The 27,679-nt window shown below is 51.4% G+C and overlaps 1 protein-coding gene across 9 annotated transcripts in view; it reads left to right on the top strand.

The window, feature by feature from the left end:
- The window catches only part of MGMT (O-6-methylguanine-DNA methyltransferase), a 343,097-nt gene that overhangs the window by 46,768 nt on the left and 268,650 nt on the right, over positions 1-27,679 (top strand). For 7 of the 9 annotated variants that reach the window (XM_079900166.1, XM_079900165.1, XM_079900164.1 and 4 more), the window contains exon 2: positions 13,361-13,497. In XM_079900166.1, the coding sequence (XP_079756292.1) occupies positions 13,373-13,497 (125 nt within the window). In that variant the 5' untranslated portion in view covers positions 13,361-13,372. Of the gene's footprint in view, positions 1-150; positions 502-1,936; positions 2,010-13,360; positions 13,498-27,679 lie in introns of those variants that run through there. The other 2 variants (XM_079900160.1, XM_079900163.1) reach the window with 2 other exon arrangements.

Raw genomic sequence — 27,679 nt, 5'->3', positions numbered from 1 at the left:
GAATCACATCTTGCTGTCAGAGAGAGAAGCGTGAGAGCTTTTCACTTCGCCAGCGACCCTGTGCGTCCCGGAAGTGTGCTCTCCTCCAGCTCTGCGGCGACCGCGGCCAGGGGCCCGTCCCGTCCTGCTCCGCAGCGGGCGTCTCTTGGCTTTGGCTGCCCTGCCAAATTGAAGAAGGCGTTTCTCTCAATCTTCCCACCTGTTCTCCATGTTACTGATTCTCTGAGAAAGCTAAACTGTGCCCAGCTGTAGAGGTGGATAAAGGGTGAGGTTGTTTTCTGCCGTGACGTACTGAAGCTGACGCTTCCCGAGACGCGGCAGTTTCAAGAACTGACGCTGCGTTGTGAGCACCAGCCTGCCGCCGTCTCCCGCGCCACGGCCGGCCGTCAGCGAGCAGCTCCGGACTGAGTCGGTGCCTCGAGTGCGGGAACGCTCGCAGGCTGTGAGGCGGTGCTGTGGGCAGGGTGGGCTTGGCACCCGCCCCATCTGATCCCCAGACAGGTATTTCGGTCAGTGATGGTCACACAGGCAGTTCTAACAGGGGGAGTTAAAAGTGAGGGGAAACGTGGCATGTTTCATCGTTTTTTCTTCACGGTAGATCATTCTCGGTCCTCACTGAAGTTCAGGATGCCAGGGGTGACACGGGGACGCTCTGAGATTGGGGGAGGCAGGGGTGTCAGCCTGCTGGCCGGGCCCTGCGGCGGCGGATGCGGACCCTGCGCCGCGGGGCCGGGCTCTGTGCGGGGGGCACGAGGCGCCCACGGGACTCTGGGTTCCCCGCGCCGTGGACTCGGCCGCTTTCCGCGCGCTGTCTGGAACCCCGAGGGGCGTCTAAGCGTAAAAGCGCCGGGGCGCGCCCTCGGGATTCAACCAGCAGACCCAGGCCCAGCGGTTGGCGCGCGGGGAGCTGCGCTGGGGCTTTCAGCCGCAGGTTCGGGGGCGTATGCGCCTCCTGGGGCGGCCGCGGCCCGGTGTCAAAACACGCTGCCCTGGAGGCCGGTTCCCGTGGGGCCTCACACCCCCGGGGGCTCTCTTTCTCCCCCAGACCGCCCAGCCGGGGGCGCCGCTCACACCTCAGGTGCCCGCAGGGGGTCGGGGGGCGCCTGGGGCCGTGGGAACGGGACCCCGGGCGCGGGAGGCCGCACAGGGTCAGCTGCGGCCGAGACCCCGGCGGTGCCGCAGCTCCGAGGCCTCAGGCCGCCTCTCTTCCCTCTTTGCGGGGACCCGGCGGCGCCGGCGGGGGTGCGAGCTGGCCAGACTCCGTAGGACCGCGTTGGGCCCAGAGGCCCGGACAGCAGGCTGGGCCAGGACGAGGTGACCTGTGATGCGCGTGCTCCTCCGGAGGCAGGCGTGGCTGCAGCCCCAGCTGGCGCTTCATGTACACGCACCCCCCCCCCGCCCCCCCCCGCCTCCCGTACTGGCTGGTCGCTGTGCTCAGAGGCCCCGGCGGTTTGATGTAGGAGGGGCTGTTCTGCCGAATTAAGGTTTCTTGGCTGCTTTTCCAAATCCTGCTGCGATGGCCGAGGATGCAGAGTTCTCATCCTGCTTCTGACTGTGGGCTCCTTGTTGGAGGTCTGGGCTGCATTCATTTCTGTAACCTGCTTCCTGTCATCGTTGGTGCATCTGGTCTTCTGGCTGGTGACACATTTGCTGTTAAAGAAGAGTTCTTCCGTCACAGAGTACTCAGACGTTCCCTGTGCATTTCCGGAAGAGGAGTAGGCGGTGTAAGCTGCGCAAACAGCGCCTGAGAGCGGGGCTTCTCCCGTCTTTCACCAGAGTTCCCCTCCACCAAAGGGCGGGGCGCAGAGCGGGCAGTGACTGGTGCTTCCGGGGCCTGGGAGCCCGGCAAGTGGGAAACTTATTAACAAACTTGTGCTTTTCCTGTTTCATGCTCATTCTGGTGTAAAACTTTTCTTCCTTGAAATTAATTAGCCGGGGCGGTGTACAGCGTTTCACCTGTGGTTTCAGGTGCGTGGGCGCCTCCGTGCACCCCGAGGACGCACACTCAGGTCGGAGCTTGCTTTGACGCCGGTGCCTCGTTTCACGGAGAGTCTTTGTAGATTTGACTCTGGTCTGCAGCGCCGTGGTTAGTAGGGGAGCTTTTTTCTTCTTTTGAAGAAATAAGTGATAGTTACTAAGAAACTTCTAAGAGAACCTTTATGGGCCTTTCTGTAGAGTGTTCTGGCGTGTTCTGGTGTCATGCACCAGTTTTTGGCAAGATCCAGAGATATTTTATCTGTAAGCTGTTGTAATGGATATGGGAGCTCTAGTTACCACCTTGGTGTTGTACCTGGAAATATTTTTCAAAAATGCTTGAAGCTCCAAGAGATTTCTGGAGCATTTTGTTAAACTGTACACATGTAGGTTTGATGCACTTGTCTCTGTGTGGGATCTGTTTCCTTTACCCACACAGACATATACGGGTTTGTGTTCTGGCTGCTCCCTAATTCCTGTGTAGTTGCACAGATTCAAAACAGCCTTTGAGCTTCAGAATAGAAAAGCAGTTAAACCCTCCTGCATGGCTCATACCTTAGTTTGATAACATGAACAAAAATGAAAAGTTTGGAAAGGAAAACTGAGTTTTAAGTATAGTTTTTAAATGGAGACAGTGCCTGTTTTTGTCTAGAAATGGTTGTTTTAAAGACCAGTGAAAGAATTTCCTTAGATGTCCCTCTAACATGGAAGCTCTGATGGGCAGGCATTTTCACGGCTGTTTTATAATGTGCTGTTCGGAGCGCGTTGTTTAGGTGACTGGTGAACGCTGAGCGCTGTAACAAGATGCACGTGCGGTGGCCGTTCTCCACCTTGGCCCTGACTCCCCTGCCCTTGTTGTGATGGGTATTCTTCAGGACCAGAGCGTCGTTAATCAGGAAGGTGCTCACAGATGCCATGTCCTGGAAGTCTGTGTGTAAGCTCAGAATGGGCAGAGCACAGTATTTATGGGATCCCTGTAGAAGCAGTTTTTAACTTGGAAGTCTAGTTGTGACACTGTAACGCAGAATTTCTTCTCCCTTTGTGTGTGCATGTAGCTGGGTTCACCAAAATTTAGCAGCAAACGAGAATCATTTCCCTTCCATGTCAGGGCCGTAACAGAAGGCTTCGGAATGGTTCTTTTTTTAATTAGTAAACTTTATTTTTTAGAGCAGTTTTAGGTTCACAGCAGAGTTACACAGAGAGTTCCCATATACCTCCTGCCCCCCCCCACGTGTGCCCCTCCCCACTGCCAACGTCCCCTACCAGAAGGAGGTAAACCTTTGTTCGTTGTTTACATCAGGGTTCCCTCTTGATGGTGTACTGTCTGTGGGTTTTGACAAATGTATAATGTCGTGCCTCCACCACCGCCGTATCCTACAGAATAGTTTTACTACCCTGAAAACCCTCTGTGCTCTTACTCATCCCTCGCTCCCCCCAACCCTGGTAACCACTGATTTTTTTTTTTTTTTTTTACTGTCTCCATATAATTGGAATCATAGAGTACATAGCCTTTTCAGATTGGCTTCTTTCTTTTAGTAAAATATGCATTTAAGTTTCTTCCGTGTCTTTTCGTGACTTGATACCTCAGTTCTTTTTAGCAATGAATTAATACTCCATTGTCTGGATGTGCCGCAGTTTATTTAGCTATTCACCTAGTGAAGGGCATGTTGATTGCTTCCACGTTTTAGCCATTGTGAATACAGCTCCCGTAAACGTCCATTTGCAGGTTTTCGTGTAGACGTGAAGTGATGTTTTTGCACAACTTCTGGATCCATTCTAAGTTTGATATACCAGATGGCAGTGCCTGTATTTTGTTTGGCAAAATCATTTCAACCAGTTGAACCCTTCTTGGTTGTTAGGGCATAATAAACTGAGGCATACTTACAGCTGCCCTTTGTTGAATGTGACCTGGTGAAATTCCGCTGGGGAGGCCCTGGCCTAGTGGCAGTGGGAGCCGGGTCTCGGCCGCTGGCCTTGCTTCTCCCCATCATTTTCCTTCTTGACTTGTACACCTGCCGGGGGTCAATCCCATCCACTTCCTTCTCCCCCCTCTCTTTGCCAGGTTTATTAAGAGGTGATGGGTGTGAAGTATTTTGTCTTCTAGGGGTTTGACACACGTTTTTCTCCTAATGAGGATAATCCCTCGCACCTGATCCTTATTAGATGGGCTGATGTTGAGGAATGAAGACAAAGGTGCTTCTCTGATGCTTTTTTCTTATTCTCTGATGCTTTTTTCTTACTCTCTGTTCAGCAGGGTGATTGTAAAACTAGTTTTCATTTCACCATGACTTTGTTGATGTCAGGAGGAGCCGCAGATAGGTTGCTCCCCTTCCCTTGATCAGTGCTCGTGATGCCAGCGAGCTTGCGCTTCACACACGCAGCTGATGGCAACATGGAGATGCCCGAGATGGGGCCGCCGTGGGGGAGGCCTGAGCTCAGCTGTGGGCCACATGCCGTTGACCTTGGGGAGATGACAATAGCCAACATCTGGGCACCTTGTTTGTACACTGCTTGTAAGAAAGCAGACGATTTCTTTTTTTAGCCCCTTTCTGGTCATTTTTCATTGCCTAGGATACCGATACTAGAGATGGGTAAAAGTGCAAAGGAGCAGGACTGTGAAGACGGTTCTGGAAGGACAGGTTTTAGACAGGCGTGGCCGGCCTGGAAAACTACAGGCTAAGGAGAAAGAAGACGGTTTGTTTCTGGGTTTCTTGCTTTTGGTATAGTGGGAACTCGGCCCCTGGCGCCAACCGCTTAATTCAGAACATTAAACACCATTCATGTTAAAAGAGAGATGAAACGGAATTCACTTCACTTTTGCAGAGGTCTCCAAATAGCCGTGAAAAATCGATTCTTTTTCCTGCCACCAATTAATGTCGGCTTGCCGCTTTGCGGCTTTAGGTAGCTGGCACAGTGATGATGCAGGGAGCTGGGCCTGCCAGGCCGCCGGGCTGGGGGGGCACAGGGTGTGTGCCACATGAGAGCGGGAAATGGGGAGCCTGGCTGTTTAATCTGTGTCCTAAATGCGGCCGTGGTGCTGTCCCCCAGAAAGCCGTGGGCCCGGTTGTCCCTGCAGCTCGGGGACTCAGCTAAGAACGTGGTTTCGCACCATGTAAGCTTGCTCCCTGCTGCTCGCGGGAAGCAGTCAAAGAGCTGGCTTGTTGCAGCCTCCGCAGGACCCTGTGGGCTAGTTCTAAACTCCCAAACATGTGGGTTTGGCACATTGGAAACTGGTTTGTTGGGCTTTTGACGGTTGGCTTCCTCCCGGTCCTCCGACGGGGCTCCCGAGGCCTCTGCCGCAGGGTGGTCCCGTGGCCTCCAGTTGGCCGCTTCAGGATTGCTGGTTCCAGGACAGCCCCTATTTTATGCAACTGTAAACGTGGTGCTTAGGAGTAATGGATGGTTGGCTTGTAAAACTTTTCCCTCCTCTTTCTGGCTTGGAAACCAGCACGGCATGCTATTAGCTGGAGCAGATTCTGCTATTGAGCCCCAGAACCTGTGCAGACATCATAACCCTGTCTTCATGGGTGTGGTTACAGCGTCCCAGACCCAGCATCCCCTTCTCTGCCCGTGATGTTCTTGGGGTCGTTGGTGCTACCATTTGCCCTCCTGCCCCTACAGTGGCACTCACCGCTCCAGCAGCTGCCACAGCGGGCTCCTCTCAGACGTGGGTCCTCTCCCTCCTGTGGCTGCTGCCTCCTTCAGTTCACAGACACCCTGTGCTCCCTCTAGCACCAGGACCTTAGCACGTGCAGACCTGCCTGCCAGGGGCACTCCTCTCCTTCACCCTGCCCCCAGAAAACTCCAACCTGCCTTTTTGTGTAGGCACCTCTTCCAGGAAGCCTCAGGTCATCAAACCCCAGCTGTGGGCTCTCCTTAATCCTGGAGTTCTCCTGCTGAGTCATCACATCAGGTGTAATTGATTCGGATGATTAGCTCATTTATTCAACAGGTATTTACTGAGCACCTATGATGCATTCTGAGTGCTAGCATATAGCAAAAATCAGGACAACCTCAAGTTGAAGAAAACAGGAAATCCTCAGAACACTGGCTTGAAACAAGCAGGACTTTCTTTTTCTTGCACAAGTAGAAGTCTAGCAACAGACCGCACTGGTGTGGTAGTGGCTCACGGTGTCAGCGCCAGGGGCTCTCCAGTCTCTTGCTTTTGCCTCGTGTTCACCAGATGACTGCCACAGCTCCAGGCATCACATCTGCAGTGTCAGGGAAGGAGGTAAGGGGAGGAGATGGTGCCAGCCACAGAAGAATTTTTCTTTTTTTTTTTTAATCAAAACAAGACCTCTCGGCAGACTTCTTACTCATTGGCCAGAGCTGTCACGTAACATTTGCTACTGTATTGGAGCTTACTTTCTAGTGAAGGTGACGCATGGCAAATAAAAGAAATCTAGTGTGATCTCATGTGCCATAAGTGCTGTAAAGGAAAGAACAGGAAAGAACGGATAGAGGAGACGGACTGCTTTAGGAAGATTTCTCTGAGACGGTGATGTTTGAGCAGGGTTGTGAGTTAAGTGACAGAGGCCACTGTGCCAGAACGTGAAGGGGAGGCATTTCAAGAAGAGTGAGTGGCAGGTGCAAAGGCCTTGAGGCAAGAGCAACATCTGTGTGTTTGAGGAGCTGTAAAAGTAGGGTGAATCGGGGGTCCTGGTCAGAGACCAGGTCAGGCAGGAAGGGAGGGCCCCAGGTTGTTGGGGGGCTGCAAGGACTTGTGATGGATGGGAGAGAAGGAGACGCGATTTCTTTCGTGTGTCGTTTTACTCCACCCTTTCTTTTTTTAAAAGTCAAAAAAATTCCAGACCTCCGAGTTTTTAGTTTATGCAGAAGAGTATCAACAGCCCTTTGTTTTGCACGTGTGAGCTTGAGACAGTGCTAAATGTAGAACATTTGCTATCATCACCTGTGTTTTATATTATACTGAATTTTAATACAGTTTTTTATCCTTGTGAAAGGGATTCAGGTTTACTGTGGAAAACTTAGAAAATGCAGGTAGAAAGATGCAGGTAAATATTTCAAATCATTCTGCCATATCTCTATTGAGTTTCTAAGACAAACTTCTACTTTGGAATAATTTTGGACCTATAAAAAAGTTGCAAAGATTGCTCAGTGTGATTTGCTTTTTGTGGGTGATTTTCCTCCCCCAGTAGACCACGGTTGTCTCGTTACAGTTTCAGGCACCTGAGCCTGGTGGCTCATGCGTAAGGGGCACCTGGGTATTTATTAAACATTTATTTATTATTATTTATTTATGGCTCATTATTTAGTCTCCCTTCTGCCTCACACTGGTTGAGCTCATCCTTATGCCTCGGTGGACCGTTTCCACGGTCTCCTTCACGACTCCCACCCTCTGTTCCCACCTATTCGTTACACAGCTGCCAGAGGGAGCCTTTGAAAAGGCAAACCTGGTGGATTTCCCCCTTGTTTGAAGCCCTGGGGCTTCTCAGGGACAAAGCCAGACACGAAACTGACCCCGTGGAGGCTGTGCGTCTCCCCCACGCTTCTTTCTGCGGCCCCTGGGCCTCGTCCCCTGCCTCCCAGGCTCTGCTGCTGGCTGTCTGCCTCAGCCTGCCTCCCACGTGCGTCTTCTCTTCTGGCCCCTTGTTATAAGTCAGCTCTCTGGGTAGATGTCGTTTTCTCCAGACATTTTTAGCTGCTCTCCTGCAGCGTGTGGCCCTGCTCCCCTGTGGCAGCCCCCCTCCCTGCCCAGCAGCAGTGCCCTGGTGAGTCCTGTGAGGCTGTCGGGAGCCTGCTTGGCCCTGGACTTGGGGCTGGGGCCGTGGATGTTGTAGAGTCCACAGTGAGCAGGTGTCTCTACTGAGCCTCGTTGCCTTCGTGGTCCACTTGGGGCTCCCAGTCATGGCCTTCTCTGGGCTGGTGTAAGTTGATGAAACTCCTGGGGAGAGTTCATCTTTGGAGCCTGGTGGTCGGTTGGCTTCTGGAGTGGAGCGTGGGGATGTCACTGTGGGAGGGTGTCAGGCGGGTCTGTCACACTCCTAGGGCTCAGGATTCCACCAGCATCTTTGTGCAGCCATCGTGCACGGCAGCCCCGTGTGTGTTTGGAATCGCTGCTTTCCAGACGGTACCTCCCACCAGCCTGTGCTGAGACGCTCTCCCTCCCTGATGCACTCACCTGCTGTGGAAGCCTCGCTCTTCTTGCTGCCCCGTTTCAGCCCCCGTGGGTCCCTCCTGGTGTCTGTGACACCCCCGTCTTGTCTGCAGGCATCCCCCCACCTCCTCGCCAGGCCTGCCAGCTCTGCGGGACCTGCAGCACACCTGCTGTTTCAGCCTGGGCTTCTCGTCAACATACACACCACGCCAAATGGCCCAGCGCTTCTGTCCTGGGGGCACATTATCCATAACATCGTAGGATGCAGTATTCCGCTGATTTTTACCTTTGCTCGTGGAAGGACTCTGTGCTGAATGCCCTGGCTGTCGACAGGAAAGAAAGTCGTGCACAGGTTTCTGTGGAGTCTCAAACGCCATTTCTGGCTGGGTTGGTATAAAATTATGTGAAAATTGCGGCTTTTCTTTTTCTGGCAAAGTAGCCGTTGGTGGGTTATGGTGCATTATGTTTGACTAGCAGTGGTTCTGCTAATGGGCTTAAAAACCCAGAGGCGCTGGTGAAAGTACAGCTCAGCCAGGCCGAGTCCAGGAGGAGCTGGGCCGCGAGTACCAGGCCCGAGTCTTAGGGGAGGTGGTTCCGGGGAATCTTCACCTTCAGGAAAATTGAAGTGGGTTTGATTTCCATTCTGCCTAACCGATGAGGAAGTCTGAAGCGCTCACCTCCTCAGACTTCACATGACTAAATGACCAGCTGGGTGGATTGGCTAGAAGTGGCACGTGCCCCTTGTTCAGGACGCAGCTTTTGAGCTTGAGTTATCCCTGTTAAGGGCTGATGGCTCTTTGTTGGTTCCTGGCGTGGTTTGTGATTGACTCACCATGTTCTGTGGAGGCCAGCGGAGCTGCTGCTCAGTACGAGGGGGCAGCCCGCACTTGGGGCATGAGTTTAGACCGGTGGTCCAGGGCCAGTGCCGTGTTGCCGGGCGGTGCCTGCTGGTGCTGGGCACCGGGGGCAGCACGGCGGCTTCAGGCCGAGCTTCAGTGTCCTCTTGGTCCCACGCAGAGATGCAGGAGCTGGAGTGTGAGATTGTTCCTTGGTCCGGAGGCAGCCCTTCCAGCTATGCCGGGGTCGGCTGGCTGCCCTTCCCCTGCAGTCTAGGCCAGTGGCCTCCGAAGTTCGGCCAATCCAGGCTGTGCTCAGAGCCCGGCTCCTGGGACGGCTTGGTGGCGTGCAAGGCCCTTCTCCTGGAGAAGCGAGGGGCCTGAGCTCTCCGGAGACCTGCTCGTCCTCCCATGTGGCAGAAATCCTCGTGCCCCTGCGCCCCCGGTCACCTTCATTGCCCTACCCCTGACCTGCCCTGCGCACCCGGATGTGTCTCCCCAGCCTTTCCTCAGAGTAAGGGTGAGAGCTGGGTGTGTGCTGAGTAGGAGAGGTCCTTTCGAAGCTGCAGGAGCGCCCAGCCGCCCCGTTCACCGTTTTTCCTGTCTTCTCCAGCTGGGCCCCTCAGAACAGCCCAGGGAGACTGGTAGACTCAGGTTACTATTAGTTACTATTATTGATGAGAAAATTGAGGCCTGGGAAGAGGAGTGGACATCTAACATTCACCCTTCTCCTGGTCGGCTGTGTGCCGGTCTCATTTCTGCAGCGATGCCGGGCTGTGTGCTTGAGCGGGGCTGGCATGGACACAGCCCTCCTGGAGGCTGTCCCTTTTCCCGGCCACTCGGCACAGGTACACCCTGGCCTGGCGCCCACGCGAGCTCTAGGCACCTCCTTGGGCCTGAGTCCAAGGACAAGTGACAGGGAGCCCGGGCGGCAGGGAATTGACGGTGGCTGCAACATCCTGTTTCCCGGGGCGCCGGTGGCCCCGGCGCCTGCTGCGTGCCTGCAGTCCCTCGTTGTTCCCACAGGTGTATCCTGAGGCTTGGTGTTGGCTGTGGTTGGACTGTGGCCAGTCTTGGTTCCTACCGTTTTCTGAGCCTGCTTCTCCAGCCTTCCCAGAAGTTCTGTGAGTTATGGAACGTCTTTCAGTAAATTGCTTTTGTGCTTAAATTAGCATCAGTCTCGGAGGCTCGCCAGCACGAGTCCTGCCTGCCATGGGCTCGTGACTTGTCAGGCTCCGGATCTGAGGCCTGAGCCAGGGCCCTGAGCCTGGATCTGCTGAGAAACAGCCTTCCTCTTGATGGAGGCCTGCTCGTTCAGCTTCTGAACAGGGACTCGGGTAGGAGGCACGGGTCGGTGAACACGTTTGCTAGTGCTCGGTAAAGAAACGAAGCTGACTTCTATTGCAAGACTGCTCGGAGCTCTTAACCCGCTAAGGTGCAGGTTGTCACTCAGAAGGGGAGAGCGCGTCCAGGCTTCTCATCGTGCCAGCAGAACGCTTTCTCCGAACACACTTTGTGCTCAGAGAAATGCTCTGCTGGCCCCTTGACCCAGATGGTGGACATGCTGATGATCCGGCTCAACACACGTATGATAAACCCCTTACATGTATAATGCATTTGCCATCCGTGGGGCCCTGACTCTTGGTAGCATGGTCACCTGCCAGCAGCTCAGGGTGATGGAAAATGTCCACAGATGTGAGCGGGTGCGGGTCAGGAGTTGATTCTGGCTTCAGGAGACAGGGGGACGCACCCAGGGGGTTGGGAGAAGGGGTGGCAGTTGGCTTTTGAAGAATGTTTAGGATTTTGAAGTTGTTGGATAAGAATTTAGGGAGGAGAGCAGTGCACTCTGGGTGACAAGGTCAAAGGCCAAGGATATTGGGTTAGAATGTCAGTTGCGGCAGGGATAATGGTAATCCTAAATCCTTCGGGGATGTCAGGTCTTTACACACATTCCCGCTAACCCTTGTGCCAGCCCTATGATTTAGGTATCGTTTGTCCTACAGATAAAAGCACTTGTGTCTCAGAGAGTTTAGGTGACTTTCTCAAGGTGATGGGTCGTGGGTAGGAGGCCATGATCTCCCTCTGCCTGGTCTGATCCCTGTTTCCGCATGACAGAGTGGAGGGGGTGGGAAGACTCTTTTGGTTTTTATCCCTCAGGCAGTGGGGAGCCATGGTAGGAATATGAGGTGTCAGAGAGCATCTCCGATGCCGGGCAAACATCTGAGAAGGTTTCCCAGCAAAATCCTGTGTCCACTCACTGGGAACTGGAGAGCTATTCGATTCAGACCCCTGTCACTGTGCACAGAAAGGGGGATGTTGAACAGGGCGGCTCTGGAGCCCAGGGGTTAGGATGGAATCTTGGGAGTGATGCTTGCACGCCATGGGGTTTGGGGAATGGTGCTTGACCTCTTCAAGGCATAGACCTGTGTGTGCCTCTGTCCTGGGGCTGTTGGGAGGTAGAGCAGGGAGTCAGCGTGTGCTGTTAGGAGCAGGTGGAAGGCACGCGGAAGGGAGGAGAACCTGCGGGGTCAGGGCGATGGGGGCGTGTTGCGGTTTCACTGTAAAGCAGTCACCAGGCCAAGTGGGGCAGACGGGACAGTCAGGGAGAGGCCAGCCCCCGGCGTCCAGGCCTGGATACTGGAACCCTCGCTGCACGTGAGGGGCGCCCACGGACTTAGGGCCGCTGGAGCGTGAAGGCAGCCGCCAGCCTGCAAACAATGAGCACGGCTGCATCCCAGGAATACTTCCCTTGCAAAAGCAGGCGCTGGGCCAGGTTTGGCGGCGGGCTGCGGTTCGCTGAGCTGCTGTAGCGCCGTCGTGTCGTCAGTAGTGATGTGGTGTTCTAGGTGAGGGTGGCTGGAGCGGGAAGACCCCGGGTGTAAAGAGGGGGCCCGAGGGCGCCCTTCCTCGGGGAGGTGGGGATTGGTGAGCGAGTCCGGGAGGATGGGCGCAAATGAATGAGAAGAGCTGAAAATGGTAGAGCCGGCGTGTAGTGCGGTGCGGGGGTGTGCGGGGTCCCAGGAGCAACGTCCGGTGGGGCTCGGGGCGGGGCTGGGTGGTAGCCCGCTCACCGACGCGCTGCACAGGGGCAGAGCCCACGCGCGGTTACGGTTTTGGACAAGTTCAAGTGAAGCGTTTCCAGGACACAGAGGTCAGGAGAGCCAGGCGGCAGCCCGACTTCCAGTCCGGAGCTTGCAGGGAGGCCTTGCGGGGCTCCGGTTCCGGGGCGGCTGTGGCTGAGCGCGGAACCCTGGGAAGCGCTGGCCCGTGAGGTGGCCCGAGGGAGGTGTGCGGGAAGCAGGGCAGGCAGGAATCGCCGGGGAGACGAGGCGGCCTGGGTGGGCTTCCCCACGGCCCTCTCTTCCGGCCTCCCCTCGAGGCCGAGGGATTTTTACAAGATGCCAGCCTGCCTAAACCTTGGTACAGGCTTTTCGCTGCTCTTAGTACATCTGTTCTTTCTTTTAAACTTCCACTGGGTTGACCAAAATTAGCATCTCTCAGAATTGTTCGCATGGAGGGTACCTGATAGGATAGCTTTTGTACTCTGGCTTGAACACAAGCAAAGTCCGTGCGCTTCTGTAAGAGCGGGATTCCGACGCGCGGGCCCTCCGCGGCCGCTGCCGGGTCGGATCTCGCTCCGTTTCTGTAATTCATTTAATAATGCTTTAGTTTTAAACGTACTTTATTCAAAATATCCCATCCTTTGTCTTCAGTTTTTACTGAAAGTGTTGTTGGTAATTGTTTTATTTTAAATAGCTTTAGGTACTTTTTAAAAGGCACTCTTATTTCATCTTTGACTCTGCGTTGGTTAAAGATAAATGAGAAGAATAGGGAGATGGTAATTTAAAAAAAATTTTTTTTTAATTATCTTTGACTGCATTGGGCCTTCGTTGCTGCGTGCGGGCTTTCTCTAGTTGCGGCGAGCGGGGGCTACTCTAAGTTGCGGTGCGCGGGCTTCTCATTGCGGTGGCTCCTCTTGTTGCAGAGCACAGGCTCTAAGCGCACGGGCTTCAGTAGTTGCAGCACGCGGGCTCAGTAGTTGTGGCCCCCGGGCTCTAGAGTGCAGGCTCAGTAGTTGTGGTGCACGGGCTTAGTTGCTCCGCGGGCATGTGGGATCTTCCTGGATCAGGGCTTGAACCTGTGTCCCCTGAAGTGGCAGGCAGATTCTCAACCACTGAGCCACTAGGAGATCGTAATTTAAGGAGATGAGAGGAGAGTGAATTGTTGGTTGGCTGCTCTGGGTAATTATGGTAATCTTCTGTCTTCAAAGTGACTGTGTTATAAAAATGACACATTATATGGTTAAATTCCAAAAATGGGGAAAAAACTTTGGAAGATGTTTTATGTCTTAAATAACTGGGGCTTCTGTTGTGCTTTAGAAGTGACCAAACTCTTTCACGTGTGCGTAACTTTAAAAATTGTTTCTCTTTAGGTACTTGCGAGAATGAACAAGACCTGTGAAATGAAATACAGAATGATGGACAGCCCTCTGGGGAAGATCGAGATCTCTGGCTGCGAGCAGGGTCTGCACGGGATAAAGCTGCACGGCCGGAAGATCCCAGACACTGAGTGAGTGAGAGTCCTGTGTGACACCCACTGCTTGCTTTGTTCAAAGCAACAGGGAGAATACGATCATTGCTTGTTCTCCATTGATCACAGGGTAACACGTAGCCACACGCTACCAATCACAAAAGCTAGCATCTCTCTAAAAATGGTAGGGCCATGATCGTTCGTTTTCAGCATCTGTGCTTACTGCCCAGGAACCCTCCACCTCTGATTAACCACAGGGACATAAGCTGTAATTAGGAGCCCCAAGACGTATTAATGTATACGTTTATAGAGGTGTTGGTGGACTGTATTGAGCGCTTTGATTCTTAAGCAAGTGGGATGTGGGAATCTCTTTGGGCGTTTGGTGACAGGGAGCTGCTGCTTCCTTAATCCGGATTTTTAAATCCAGGACCAACGTTCACTGTTCATCAGTCTGCCAGGTGATGAACTTCTATGGGACTTCTGTTAATGGAATTTTTTATTAATGGACTTTTATTCCAAAGTCCTGGAGTTGCTTCATCAGTAGCTCTGCTGGGCCTCTTGGAGATGGTGTCCGGCTGTTGGTGTGTGTGCGCAGCAGAGGAGAAAGGGTGTGAAATCCCCTTGTTAGCATGAAGTCAGGGTATCGCCATTTCTCACGGAACACGTTTCTCTGAACGATCTCCACTATTTATTTTCTCTAATTATAAAACCATTAAAAATTCAAAGCACTCCTTAATGTTTTGTTCTGAAACGTAACATTCAGTTTCCTCCATTCATTGATTGTGAGTAGCCGTTGTATTTTAAAATTGCAGTTCTTGTTATTTCTGACAGAAGAGGGGAAAAACCACCCACTCCTTTGCTCAGCGTTTGTCTTACGGGCTAATAAACACAGCGCCAAGGATGTTAGAAAAAGAAAATACGTAAGAAACATAAAAATTGATTTTAATGGACCGCTGTCAGAGATGGCTATAATGAGCACAAGGGCGGTAATAAATACCAGTTTTCGCCTCCTCGGTCGAGATTTTTCCTGTAGAGCTGCACGTTACAATCAATAGTCTTTTTTAAGACCAAAAAATAAGCAAACCTTTGAATTATATGAATACAGTCTTCTTGATTTCTATGAGAACCATCTGGCTGTAGTGTTCAGAAAATCACAGGCACCAAATAATTTGTAGGGAAAATGTCATTTTGTCTTTTAGCGTGTTCAGTTGCACAGTAAATCACAGAAATTATGTGTTGAATTCTTTTTTTTTTTTGTTTTTTTTGTTTTTTTTAAAAAAAGAGCAAGTGAATTTGGAGAAGAAAAAGTAGGAGGAAAAACCCCTCTTGAAGTGCTTTAAATGTCCATTAGGAATTGTGAGAACAGAGTGAAGATGAGGCTTAGCTTTGCTTCTACTCTCTGTACTTTCTGAATCAAGTTAGGATTAGGTTCATCTGTGGAAAACAAGCTCCTCCAAGTAACAGCTTAATCAGATGCAGCCGGTTTCTCTGGAGGAGAAGCCCTGGCGGAAGAGCAGTGACGCTGGGTCTGCTGGCGGGATGGTCACTGGAGTCTGGCACCCTGAGCTTTCCTCTCGGCATCTGCAGGCCAGACTCTGGGGTGCGAGCTGCCACACCCCTTCACGAGCAGCAGAGAGAGGAGAGAGAAAGGAGGGGATGCCCTCTGTTTCCAGAAGCAGCATCCGTGTCTTCTCTCACCTTGCTGGGCACGCCGCGCGGGAAGCACGGAGCTTGGCATGTGCGAGCTGAAGTCGGCGGTTCTGTGCGGAGCGGATTTGGCGGGGGGCGGAGGGCAACCAGCAGTCTGTTGTATATGGTTAATTTGGGGAGGGATATTTCAGAGGTAGAGAACGGCATAAAAATTATGTGTGAATACTCAAGAGTTAACAGTTTCTTTCATTTAAAAAAACCGAGGTGAAAATCGCATAATAAAATTCGTAGATTTTAACTGTAAAGATCAGTGAGTTTTCACAGATGTGTACGACCACACGACCACCAGCCCAAACCAAGATATAAAACACTCTAGAAAGTTCCCTCGTGCTCCCTTTCAGTCACCCCCTCCCCGTTGGCATCCACTGTTCTGATCTCTGTCATGTTGGGTTAGTTTTGCTTGTTCTTGAGCTTGTTCTAGGTGGAGCCATACAACACGTACTTCTTTTCGTATTCAGTTCAGCGGTGTTTTCAAGGCTCACCCGTGTTGCTCCGTGTGTCAGTAAGTAGTTCATTCTTTTTTATCGAGTAGTAGTTTGTTTTAGGAATATACCACAGTTTGTCTATTCATTCTCCTGTTGATGGACATTTGAGTTGTCCAGGTTTGCGGTACTATGAACAAAACTGCTGTGAATATTCTTGTTCAGGTCTCTTTATGGACGTACGTTTTCTTTTCTCTTGAGTGAATTCCTAGGTGTGGAATTGCATGGCTGGATTGCATGTCAAATGGATGTTTAACCTCGTAAGAAATTGCCAACACGTTCCCCAAAGTTTACCATTTTACATTTCCACCAGCAACGTGTGGGAGTTTCTGTTATTCTGCCTTCTCACCGCACTTGGTGGTGGTAGTTTTTAAAGTTACAGCCGCTCTGATGGGTATGAGGTATTATCTCTCTCACTGTGGTGGTGACCTGCCCTTTCCTGATGACTTACTTTGAACACCGTTTTCAGTAAGCTTTCATTGTGAGGCAAGTCTCTTGCCCATTTTTAGTTGGTGTTTTCTTGGTTTTTGTTGTCAGTTGGTAGTTCTGGTTATAATGTGGTGATCAGATATATGTGTTGATCGTTTTCTCCCAGTTGGGGACTTGTGTTTTTATTTTTCTAATAATGTCTTTTAATGAATAGAAGTTTTTAATTTTGAGGAAGACCAACTTTTTTTTTTCCTTTCTATTCGGCATATTTCGTGTGTTTAAGAAATATTTGCCTACTCTGATTTCACAAATAGATTCTCTTGTAAATCCTTTGAAAAACATTATAATTTTAGCTTTTTATGTTTAGATCTGTGTTCCATCACCTTGAATTACCTTGTTGTGAGGTACTCAGTTTTCTCCGCAGATATTTAGTTGTTTCAGTATCATTTGTTGCCGGGGGAGGGGAACAATTCCTTTCTCCATGGCATCGCCTCAGTGTTCTTGTCAGAAAATCAGTCACATGGCCATACGTGTGTGGGTTATATGTCTGGACACTGTTGTGTTCAGCTGATCTTTTCATCTGTTCTGTGCCAGTGCTACACTGACTTGATGATGTTTTGTGATAAGTGTTGAATTAATGTGAGTCTTCCAGCTCTCCACCCCCCACCACCCGTTTTTTTGTTGTTGTTGTTTTGTTTTTTTGGAAGATTGTCATGGTTTCTAGGTCTCAATTTTCCCTATTACTTTAGAATCGAGGTGTCAGTTTCTCCGAAAATGCCTGTGGGGGTTTTGTTTGGAGTTCCTTGAATCTGTGTGTCAATTTTGGGAGGGTTGACATCTTAAATTGAATTTTCCAGTTCATGACTGTGGTTTAGCTCAGCATTTGTTTAGTTTCTATTTAATTTTTCTCAGTAGTGTTTTGTAGTTTCCACTTTAAAGATCTTGGTGTGTCTTTTGTAAAGTTGATTTCTGAATACTTTGTTTTTGATGGTATTGTGAATCAGCTTAATTTTTTTTTTCTTTTTAACTTTTAAACTGCTGCTGCTGGTACATAACACTTGATTTTTGTATGTTGATTTTATCCTGCCATCTTACTAAATTCACTTCTTAGTTCCAGGAATTCTTTTGCAGTTTCCTTAGGATTTTTTCTGTAGAAAATCATGATGTCTGTGAGTAAACACACTTTGCTTCTTTGTTTATGATCTTTTTGCCTTTTATTTTTTTTCTTCTGTTGCACTGGCTAGAACCGCCAATATGACGTTGAATAAAAGTCATGACAGTGGACCTCCTTCCCGTGTTCCAGTCGTAGGGGGAAGCTTCAAGTGTATCAGGGTGACTGCTGGCCTTGTTGGCTTTAATAGGCGTCCTTTCTCACACTGACAGTGCTCCCTCAATCTGTTGAATTTTGTTAAATGGTTTTTCTGCGTGTATCAACATGATCCTGCTTTTCTCTTTTATTCTTTAAATGTGAAGTAAGCTAATTTTTGGATTTTAAACCAATCTTGAAATGCCGCTATACTACATCATTTAATTCATGGTATAGCCTTTTTTTTTCCCTTACATATTACGGGTTGAAATTTGCTATTTCATTGAGCGTTTATGTGTTTAAGTTCATGAAGGGTGTTCGTCTATAATTCTTTCTTTGGCGATGTCTTTGTGAGGTTTGGGCATTTGGGTTTTTCTGATTACGTGAAGTGAGTTTGGAAGTGTTTCCTCCTCTACTTTCTGAAAGAGTCACGTGGGGGAATTTTTTTCTTCCAGTTTGACGCCACCCGGATCTGGTAGGAAGGCTTCTGATTAGAACTCCCTTGTCTGATAGAAGTGGGCGCTGCCCTCACCCACCTGGAGGGGGCCCTCCCTTGCTTTGGCTTTTTGCAGGTGGAGCCATTGGCGCCCTCCAGGGCTGTCCCCTCTAGCTCTGCTGCTGTGGTGGACGGTAGCCGCCAGGGGGTTTTGAGCAGAGCATCCTAAAGACTCTGGGCCCCTGTTCTCACCCTCCTTCTTGTGAGTCCTGGCACCTTCGTTTCCTCCGAAGCCGTGCTGGTTTCTTCAGTAGATAAATTAGAAGATGACCACTGATGTCTGTCTGTAGTGAAATTCCTTTCACACGTCTATACGAAGTAGGATTCCTGTGCGTATGGCTTCGTACGGTGATCCTTGATTTCTTTTTTGTGTAAGTTACATTACTCAGCTTTCCTAAAAATAAGAGTGGAGAACATCAGTTTGGAAAGTGGTTATAATAGTCTCAGTTTTATAACTTCCTGCCGATATCAAGCTTCCCTTCACGACTGTCTTTTGCAAGGGCTTGACCGACCTCTCCCCACTCCATCTTCATGTGGCCGTGAAGCTTTGACCTCATCGTCATGCCCCACAGAGTCTAAAATCTAAGGAGAAGGGCAGGAGAATATATTGGTTTTCCTAATGTTATTTTCGGGCTTGTTTAGTTTTCCATAAAGTTGATTGTAGTATTTGATTACTTGAAAATGGACTGTACAACCCTGGGTTGTACAGCAGTAGGACGTTCGGATCTGGGAAGCTAGAGAGGACTAGTTGCATGTGCTTCACGTCTGTCAAAGATTTACCTTTGTTTTTCATTTTTAAATTTTTTCCATATAAAACTTTTTAGAAGAGTGCGGAATGCAACTGAAAACGTTGTAGTCCAGCCAAAGTAAGCCATTGTAAAACTTGCTGTATCTTGAAAGACTTAAAAACGACGCAGGCTGTGCTGTACTTGACAGGAGTGTATGGTGTCGTGGGGGTTCGGGCAGAGTGTCGTCATTTCTGCCTCCTGGCATCTTTCGCCTGCCAGCTCTGGTGTTGAGGGCTGGGAGAGGCACGCGGCTTAGGCCTCACCCTCCTCTGCCGACCCGCCTGGCCGGCCAGCCGAGGGGGGATGGGCGTGGGCCAGGACCCTCGGGGACCTTGGGAGAGTGTCACGGCAGGGCCTCTGCGCTCTACCTGGGAGGGGGTCGCCTGCCTCGTCAGGTGCACTGCCGATTTTCGCCCCCGGAATGTGCCAAAGTCGTCACTCCACTGAAGGAAGGAAGGTGCCTTTGAGGCCTTCCTGAAGGAAAGTTGGACTCTTGACGTCCAGTCGGGTCTGTCGGTTTGAACGGATAGTGACTGATGGTTTCCGCATGCATTTGCTGCTTTCCTGTTCATCTTTAGATATTTAAAGCAAGTAAGTGGACCACCAGGAGAACGTGAGGCTGTCAGGGGCCTGTCTGGGGCCACTGACCCTGCACGGCCTGGGCCTGCCGCCTGCTGGCCCCTCGGGGACCTCAGTGCCCGTCGGTCTGCCCCTTCCCAGCTCAAGATAGTTCCTGAGATCCGCAGGTCATGAAAGCCTTCCTGGGAAACTCGTAATTTCATTCTTCGCGACAGATTGGGAAATTTGAACATAGACACAGCACTTGCTTTATTATAATTGGTCTTTCAAGGAAGAAAAGAAAGTGTTCTTACGGATAAACACCTGCAGAGGCGCTTCCAGGAAAGGGACGCCCAGAACTGCGCCGCAGGAATTTTACCTGCAGCTAGTTTAGTTGTCTCATTGCTTTTCTTCGGTGGCTCGAAATAATGATTTGTGTTGTGTGTGCTTAAAAATGTAATTGTTTTATTTTACAGAATGTTCCTTAAGGAGGTCTCGAGTCAAGTAAGCATGTTTCTGTGAGGAAAACTTGCCAAGCTCTGTGGCTTCATAGAAGTCGTCTGTGTTTTAGAGCAAGTGCTTGGGTGCCCTGGTGAGCCCGAGGCCTGGGGGTGTTGAGGGGCCTCCCTCCCTCCCGGTTTCTGGCTCAGGTGGTGCGATATCAGTAGCTTGTGGCGAGTTCCTCTCCTGACTTACGTGGTCAGTAACACAGACCGTGCGCGTACTTCGCTTTCAGTGTCCGTGATGAGAGAGGCGGTGGTGTCGTCGTTCAGGCTGATGGCTGGAGAGATGAGGGGGAAGCCAGGATGCTGCTCTCCAGTTGGGGCGTCTTGGGGGGAGTTCCCCTGTTCCCAGGACGGGGCGGGCCCCGGTTGCAAGTCCTCCAGCCTCTGGAGTGTAAGAGCACTTTGAGAGTGAAGGAGGTAAATTGGCCAATCCCAAGCGGAGGAAGGTGGGTGTTTTCCTCCGAGGCACGTGAAGTATCCTGAAACCCTCTGCTCAGAGTGGTCACCTTCCTTTCGGAGGTTTTGGACTCTTCCCGTCTGTTCACGCCTGCTCTTGAAAGGATGGCACTGCAGGGCTCTCCTGTCACCTTGGCACTGCCACAGAAAGCCTTTCCCTTTTCCCACGAGAAGGAGACGTGGGCCGTATGCTGTGTGGCCCCTGGAGGACGGGTCCCCACAGCGCCCTCACTGGGTGCAGGGCTCCCCCAGTTACTGGGATGTAACCGGCATCCGAGTTTACCCTCGCCTTGGGAAATGGTGTGCTGATGATGAGCTCTGGGCTCTATCCGGACCTTCTCCAAGGGAAGGGCCCAGCGCGCGTCAGCCTCACCCTGAGGCCCGCAGGGCCTGCCTGGACCGTGTGGTCTCGGGTGGAGGCCCACCCAGGACCTGTGGTCTTGCAGGGGCCATTTCTGGTGGAATTGGCCAAGTCAGTGTCCCCCCTCCGCGGCCCTTTGGAGGTGCCACTGCCGTGCGACAGCCGGGCCTAGACGTGGGCAGGGCCCCCCCTGCCGCCCACCTGCTCGTCCAGCTCTGTGGTCTTGTACCTCCCGTGGTGTCACCCACCCACTTGCTGGCCTCCTGTTGCCAGCCTCTTGCGGTCCTCGCCCTGGTCCCCATTCATCTAATTAACCGCGGTCGGGAAAGTTAGCTAAAGGCTCGTTCAGCTTGTGAGAGGAATGAGGTTAAATCAGCTCCGAGAGAAACAGAGGAACTTAACGACAGTGTTGCAGCATCTTGGAGGTCATTTCCATTTTCTCCAGGAGTCTTTTTCCAGAAGAGGCTGGGTTGCCAGGAATCAGACAGATACTGGGTAAGTGGGGCTCCCCTTGGAAGGGCCGGGCCTTGTGTGAGGAGCTGAGTGCCGGCCGCGGCGTGCGGCCCTGGGGCAGCTCCCCAGCCCTGCGCTGACGCCGCTTGGTCAGCAGAGGACTTGGGGGTGGGCGGAGGAGGCTGGTCCCAGGGTCTCGAGAGAAAGACACTAGGGGAGAGGGGGCTGTCGCCTCTCCTTCCTTTGGTTTTCACCGCTGACGGCCCCTACCGGAGCTGACCTTCCCTTCCCTGGTCCCTCCTCTCCGCCTTCTGAGCAGTTGAGGAGAGCCCTGGGACGGTTCCTGGTTGGGTTTAGTAACGAGAGCTGGGGTGACTTTGGCGCTGGGTGCCTGGATGAGGGTGTCTGTAAAGTAGGATGTTCACCACTTCACGTCTAACGTGAAAATTCCGGCTCGACACCTACTGTTGTAGGAGCGGAAGGGACACCGTGACGTGTCCTCGTGTGTGTTTGCCTGCCTCACGCGGACGTACAGGGTGCTCACGCGTACGTGCTGGTGTTTAAAGCTAGGCGGGTGGTGCCGTGCCCCTTTCCCAGGGGACAGAGCTGATGCCGCACGAGGAGGAGCGTGGTGGCTGGGACTCAGAGCCACTTCCTCGACTCCTTCCTCTGAGCCGGGGTGCACCTCACGGCCGTCCCCCTCTCCTTTTGTGGAAACGAAGCTGTGGTACCTGAGACCATCGACAGACGTTTCTTACATTTTGCCCCTGGATTTTGATTTCCAGAGTTTTTATTGTTCGTGTATCTCTAATATTTTCTGGTATTTAAACCATCTGTGACTGGTGAATACTTTTCAACTTTTGTTTTTAAAATGTTAATGTCATTTAAGCTGTAAACTCTGCAAATGTATTTGGTTTGTTAAATTTATTTTCTTTAAATTGTATCAGTAATTAGATCAGCTCCTTGGTATTAATGTACAGGATGGTTCTTGAATGCTGATCAGTTTAGAAGTTAAATTGAGTTAAAGGTTAAATGAGTTTAATTTTTGAATTGAACTGAACCATTGTCTTGTGTCAGATTCATCCAGAATTTTTATTTCCAGTTGCTGTATCAAGTGACAGAAGTGGGTCTTTTTGTGATAAAAACATTGAATAAATTTAGGATTAAGCTAGAGTCACTTGTTTGTTCACTCAGAACACGTGAGTGCCTGCCGTGTGACGGGCCCTCTGCCTGGGGGACGTGCATTGGGGATGGTACAGTAATGCATGTGACAGCTCCACCCCCACGGAGCTCCCGCCCAGCACAGGACGGGCCTGGGGGTGGGCAGTCAAGTGTGGCGTCACGGCCCTCCACGGGGGGGCGTGTGTGAGCAGGCGTGGGGTTAAAAGGGTCGGGAGAGGAGGGGCTCAGGCCTGAGAACCGGCGGGATGTGGTCTGGCCGCAGAACCGGTGGAGCCTGTATCGGAAGGGGATGTGGGGACCCACGGCAGGAGGAGGCGTGCTGGGAGGCCGCGGGCCCTGGCTCCGGCGACTAGCTGTCAGGGCGTAGGGTGCAGACACGCCACGAGGAGAAGAGTATCTGGAGGAACAATTGCACGAGGGAGCTTGTCACGAAGCAGCACCAGAGAAAACTGAAGACGGGCCAGGACACGGAAGAGAGCAGGGGGAGGGTTGAGTCGGGGAGGCCGAGGACAGGGCCAGCCGGGTGTCGTGCTGCAATTGCTGTGCGCGTCTGCTCCCTCTGGGGTCCCATACTGACTTCAGGTTTCCTTCGGGCTCTGAGGTGGGCGTTCCTGGGTGCCCTGGCCTTCGTTGAACCGGCAGTTCCCACCCAGTTAATTTCAGCGTTGCCTCTGGAGTCCCGGCGGTGGTGGAGGTTCCACATACGTCTGCAGTGGAGATGGCGCCATCCACAGTCGAGACGGGTCGTGCGTAGCGTGGATGCGCCGTGCAGGGCGGCCCAGCAGGGACCCAGACCCAAAAGGAGGTCGAGTTCACACCCAGGGTCTCTCGTCCCCTGTGAGCCCGTGGAGCTTTTCGCCGGGGCTGCGGTGGGACAGGAGCCAGAGAATGACTCGCGGTTCATCTCGTTTGTGAATTCTCTAGTTTTCTTCGGTGCCCCTCTGGATTGAGCTGGACTCGCAGCTACAGCTCCAGGGAGTTCAGAGAAGTGCTCGGCTTTCTCTCGGCCCAGTTTCTGTGTCTTGGTTTTACCTCGTCCGTGTGGATTGCTTTCAGGCTTTTACCCACTTCTGTTACCAGGTCTCCTCTGGTCTCGTTTGGTGTTTCCGTAAGAGCCCCAGTATATTTATAAGCATTTCTGTGACAGCCTCCCCATCTGATCTACACACACCGCGTATGTGCACGAATCTTTTTTAAACAAGAGGGCTTACACACTCAATATACTAAGTATTGATACACCTGCAGATTCCGAGTGGTTCTGTGGAAGAACACGGGTCCTCCTGGACCAGCATTTACTTTGATTTTTGGCATCTACCGGCAGAATTGCCGTATTGCCGTATACGCTCACGTGTATTGTACGTTGGGGGGACTATAGTTTTCTTGCTGTGACTGTCTCTGATGGAATCACGTTAGGACTCTTAAAGCTGCTTCTCACGTGCCTTCTTCCGGAGGTCGGCCCCTCCCCCCCGTGCTCACTGACCGGCACAGGTGAAGCATGTAGAGAAGCTCTTACGCTTTACTTCCCCACTTGACAGTGCGGGGCGTCCATCGCTTCTGAACGAGCAGCCGTGGAAGCCTTCAGCTGGTGAAGCAGACATTCTGCTCCTTCTGTAGATGACCTCACACAGAGCCCGTGCTGGTCAGGTGGGGCTGGAGGATTCCTGGGCTGAGCACCCAGCTCAGGAGGGTGACATTTCTTCTCGTTCTGAAGAAGCTGTGTTGCCGGGAGCCGTCCCTCTGCAGCTCACGTGGGGCGGGGTACTAGGCGAGGAATGTCCACGTGCAGATTCTGCACATTCCAACCACAGTTTTCTGCCAGGGTATTTAGGCAAGCTAAAAATGGAATATAAACAGAATCTACTGCATACTAGAAGGATGCAGTTATAAGGAGAAACATTTTTAAGACTTAACCCATTGCAGTAGGAAAATGTAAGCCTTGGGGTGTGACGATTCTTTTTTCGGTTCCTTTCTCAAATAGATGTCCTTGTGTATAGTGTTTATATGTGAGTGTTACGCATGTGTGCACACACGCTTGTATAAATATATACATTCTAGACATTTCTGTCCTGCCTCTCTAACGTTGCTTCCGCTAAAAGTACATACTTCTAAACTTACTAGGGGAAATGAAATTGTCGTTCTCGGTTATTAAAGATACCCCAGAAGTAGCCTCCCCAAAAGAGTGGGCTTTCCTTCCTAAAATTCATCCGGAAAAATACTTGGCTTTCTGATCTTTATTTTATCCCGTTTAAGGCTGTTTGTTAGGAAGAGTTATTGTATAACTGAGCACTGCTTTCATTAAAAAGAGCTGGGCCACTTATTTCCTCCAAAGTTTCTGACCTTTTCTAGGTAAACAAAACTTCTATTGAAAATAATATTTTGAGACTAACACCTTTGTCTCCGCGAGTGATGCCGAAAGCCCCCTGCTTTCTGCTGGTCCTGTGCACAGTCTGGCCTCGCAGGCAGCTCCTGGGCGTCTGTGGGGTCGAATGGAGGGCCAGGGGCTGGCCGGAGGGCTGGGCAGAGGAGGGAGGCGTCAGCCCCCCATTGGTTCTCAGCAAGTGGCTGGGGGTGGAGATGGGACCCGGCCAACATGTCAGACACAAGTGCAGTGGCTGTCAGGAGCCCACGTCTGTTTTTTAACTGGCTTGTTTGTTGTTTTTTGATGTTGAGTCGTATGAGCTATTTATGTATGTTGGATATTAATCTCTGATCACTCATATCATTTGCAAATATTTTCTCCCATTCAGTAGATTGTCTCTTTGTCTTGTCGATGGTTTCCTTAAAAAAAAGGACAGAAGAACTGAGTAGACATTTTTCCAAAGAGGACATGCAGATGGCCAACAGGCACATGAAAAGATGCTGGACATCGCTAATCACCAGGGAAATGCAAATCAAAACCACAGCGAGATAGCGCCTCACGCCAGTTAGAATGGCCGTCCTCGAAAAGAACACAGACAACAAATGCTGGCGAGGGCGCAGAGCAGGGGGGACCCGCCTCCACTGTCGGTGGGAACGCAAACTGGCGGAGCCGCTGTGGAAGACGGTGTGGAGGTTTCGCAGAAAACTAAAACTAGAGCTGCCATATGACCCAGCACTTCCACTCCCGGGTGTACACCTGAAAAACACAGACACTAATTTGAAAAGATACACGCACCCCAGTGTTCATAGCAGCAGTATGTACAGTTACCGAGATATGGAAGCAGCCTAGGTTTCCAGCAACCGATGAATGAATAAAGAAGATGTGGTGTGTGTGTGTGTGTGTGTGTGCGCGCGCGCACACACACACGTACACAACGCAATACTGCTCAGCCATGAAAAAGAATGAAATTTTGCCATTTGTAGCACCGTGGGTGGACTTGGCGGGCATTATACTCAGTGAAATACGTCTGACAGAGAAAGATAAATACTGTATGATATCACTTATATGTGGAGTCTAAAAAAGACAACAAACTACTGACTATAACAGAAAAGAATCAGAGGCACAGATGTAGAGAACAAACTAGTGGTTACCAGCGGGGAGAGGGAGGGGGAAGGGTGCTGTAAAGCTAGGAGATGAAGAGGTACAAACTATTATGTATAAAGTAACCTACAAGGGTGTGTTGTACAACGTAAGGAGTAAAGCCAATACTTTATGATAACTATAAATGGAGTGTATAACCTTTAAAAATTGCGAATCGCTACACTGTACACTTGTAACGTACATAATATTGTACATCAGCTGCGCTTCAGTTAAGAAAAGGCGGAGGCCGAGTTTGGACCGCGTGGTGCTGTGTGTGGCATTGCTGGGCGGTAGGCCTGAGGCCTGCAGACGGCCCATGGCAGTGTTCTCCAGGACCTCCTGCTGTGCCTGTCCGGGGGGAAGCTGGAGCTGGGCTGGGCACATCTGCTTCTCTGTCCCAGCCTGCGCTCAGACCCCATCCTTCTCCACCAGGCTCTGCGGGTCTTTCTGTCTGGACGTTGGCTTCCATCAGTTTGCAGACACGCATGAACTTCTCAAGGAATTGAAGAAATGCCGGTGTTTACTTCAAATAGTAACCAAGAATCGTTCAGGCAGATGTCAGGGATTCTGGTTAACAGTTGTTAACGCGTTCTGAATGCTTCTCGGCACATTACTCTTGGGATTGACTGGGTCCCTGGGCCGTCAGAGCTGTAAGGGACCTCGGGCAGCATCCAGGCCAGCCCTGTCACTTTCCAGATGGAGGAACCAGAGTCCAGGGACTGAGTGTGCTGCCGGGGCCACCGCGGCCGAGGCTCCCTCTGCTCTCCTAGCGGGCCTCGTGGGGCAGGCTCTCCCCCGGCCACGGGCCATCTCTTGTTCCCCACGTGCTTGCTGGCTGGGTGGCCGCACTTGCTTGGCTCAGCTGGTTAGCGTCTGAGAGTCAGCCTGCCCGCGGGTGCTGGTGGGGTTTGGAGGGTTGTCCCACAGTAGGAAGCACACCCGGTGGGGAAGGACGAGGGTCGTGCTGGGGCCCTTGTTGCTGGAGCCGTGAGTCCTCTGGGAGGGGGAGATGGGGCGCGGGGGAGACCCGGGCAGGGGAGGAGGTGCGGAGCTGTCTGTGGCGGACGTGGCCCCTTCTTCCCTGCCGAGCAGAGGGGCGGACGCGGGAGCACAGGCGACCCAAGGGCACGGCCTGCTCGCCAGTACCCACCTCATCGCGCCCTTCCTGTAATGTTTCATTTCGAAAAGTAGGAGACCGCAGCTAGTCGATTTCTTTGTTAGGATTCATTTATTAACTTGACAAGCCGTTGAAGGAAAGAAGGGAGGGTTCTTTCTGATCTCCGCGCGTCCTGCCTGTGCCGCCGCCTCCTGTCCCGTGGATGCGCTGTTAGTGCGAGGACAGGCTTCTGCCCATGGCTTGTTTGCCCATTTCATTAACTTCTTCACTTCTACGGCCCTTCTTCCCTTCCCTTCATCATGCCAGCTCCGGGGATCCCTTACTAAAGGGATGACTAATCATGTGATAGCTTGGTTTTTGCATCTGAGTTTTCGAGAGCTCTCCAGATTCTTATTGCCTAAAGTTGCATATGCCATAGACATAATCGCGTCAGCTGTCAATTGTCTTCTGCAGAAGAAACTGACAAACAGCTTTATAATTGCGTTTTTAGCCTTAGTATCCGAGGGCCAAAAGCATGTTCAAGATGTACGGAGTTCCTGAATTTAAACTGTAAGCCGTAAAATTTTCTTAAGGTCGGCCCCCGTCTGCATCTGTTATTACAGAACCCTTAAAGTCACTTTAGCATTTGACGTTAGTTTGCTTGCATGGAAAGTTATCTGTGTTTGCAGACTTGAACAGTTTTGCTGGTTAAGCAGTCTAGAGATGACACACTTGTTTGTCCAAGTGTGGTCTGGGTGCTGCCTCCAGAAGAATCGCAGCCCACAGGAGAGGCCTGTTTTAAAGGGCGCCTGCTGTTATTTCTGCCCAGGGTGTGATGGGAATCATTTGAATGGACAGAACTAAAAGAGGTACAATTTTCAAAAAATCTACTCTTCGGT

This window comes from Stenella coeruleoalba (genome assembly GCF_951394435.1).
Source record: "Stenella coeruleoalba genome assembly, chromosome: 16".
In the NCBI taxonomy this organism is placed as follows: domain Eukaryota; kingdom Metazoa; phylum Chordata; class Mammalia; order Artiodactyla; family Delphinidae; genus Stenella; species Stenella coeruleoalba.
This window is presented reverse-complemented; position numbering and strand designations above follow the sequence as displayed.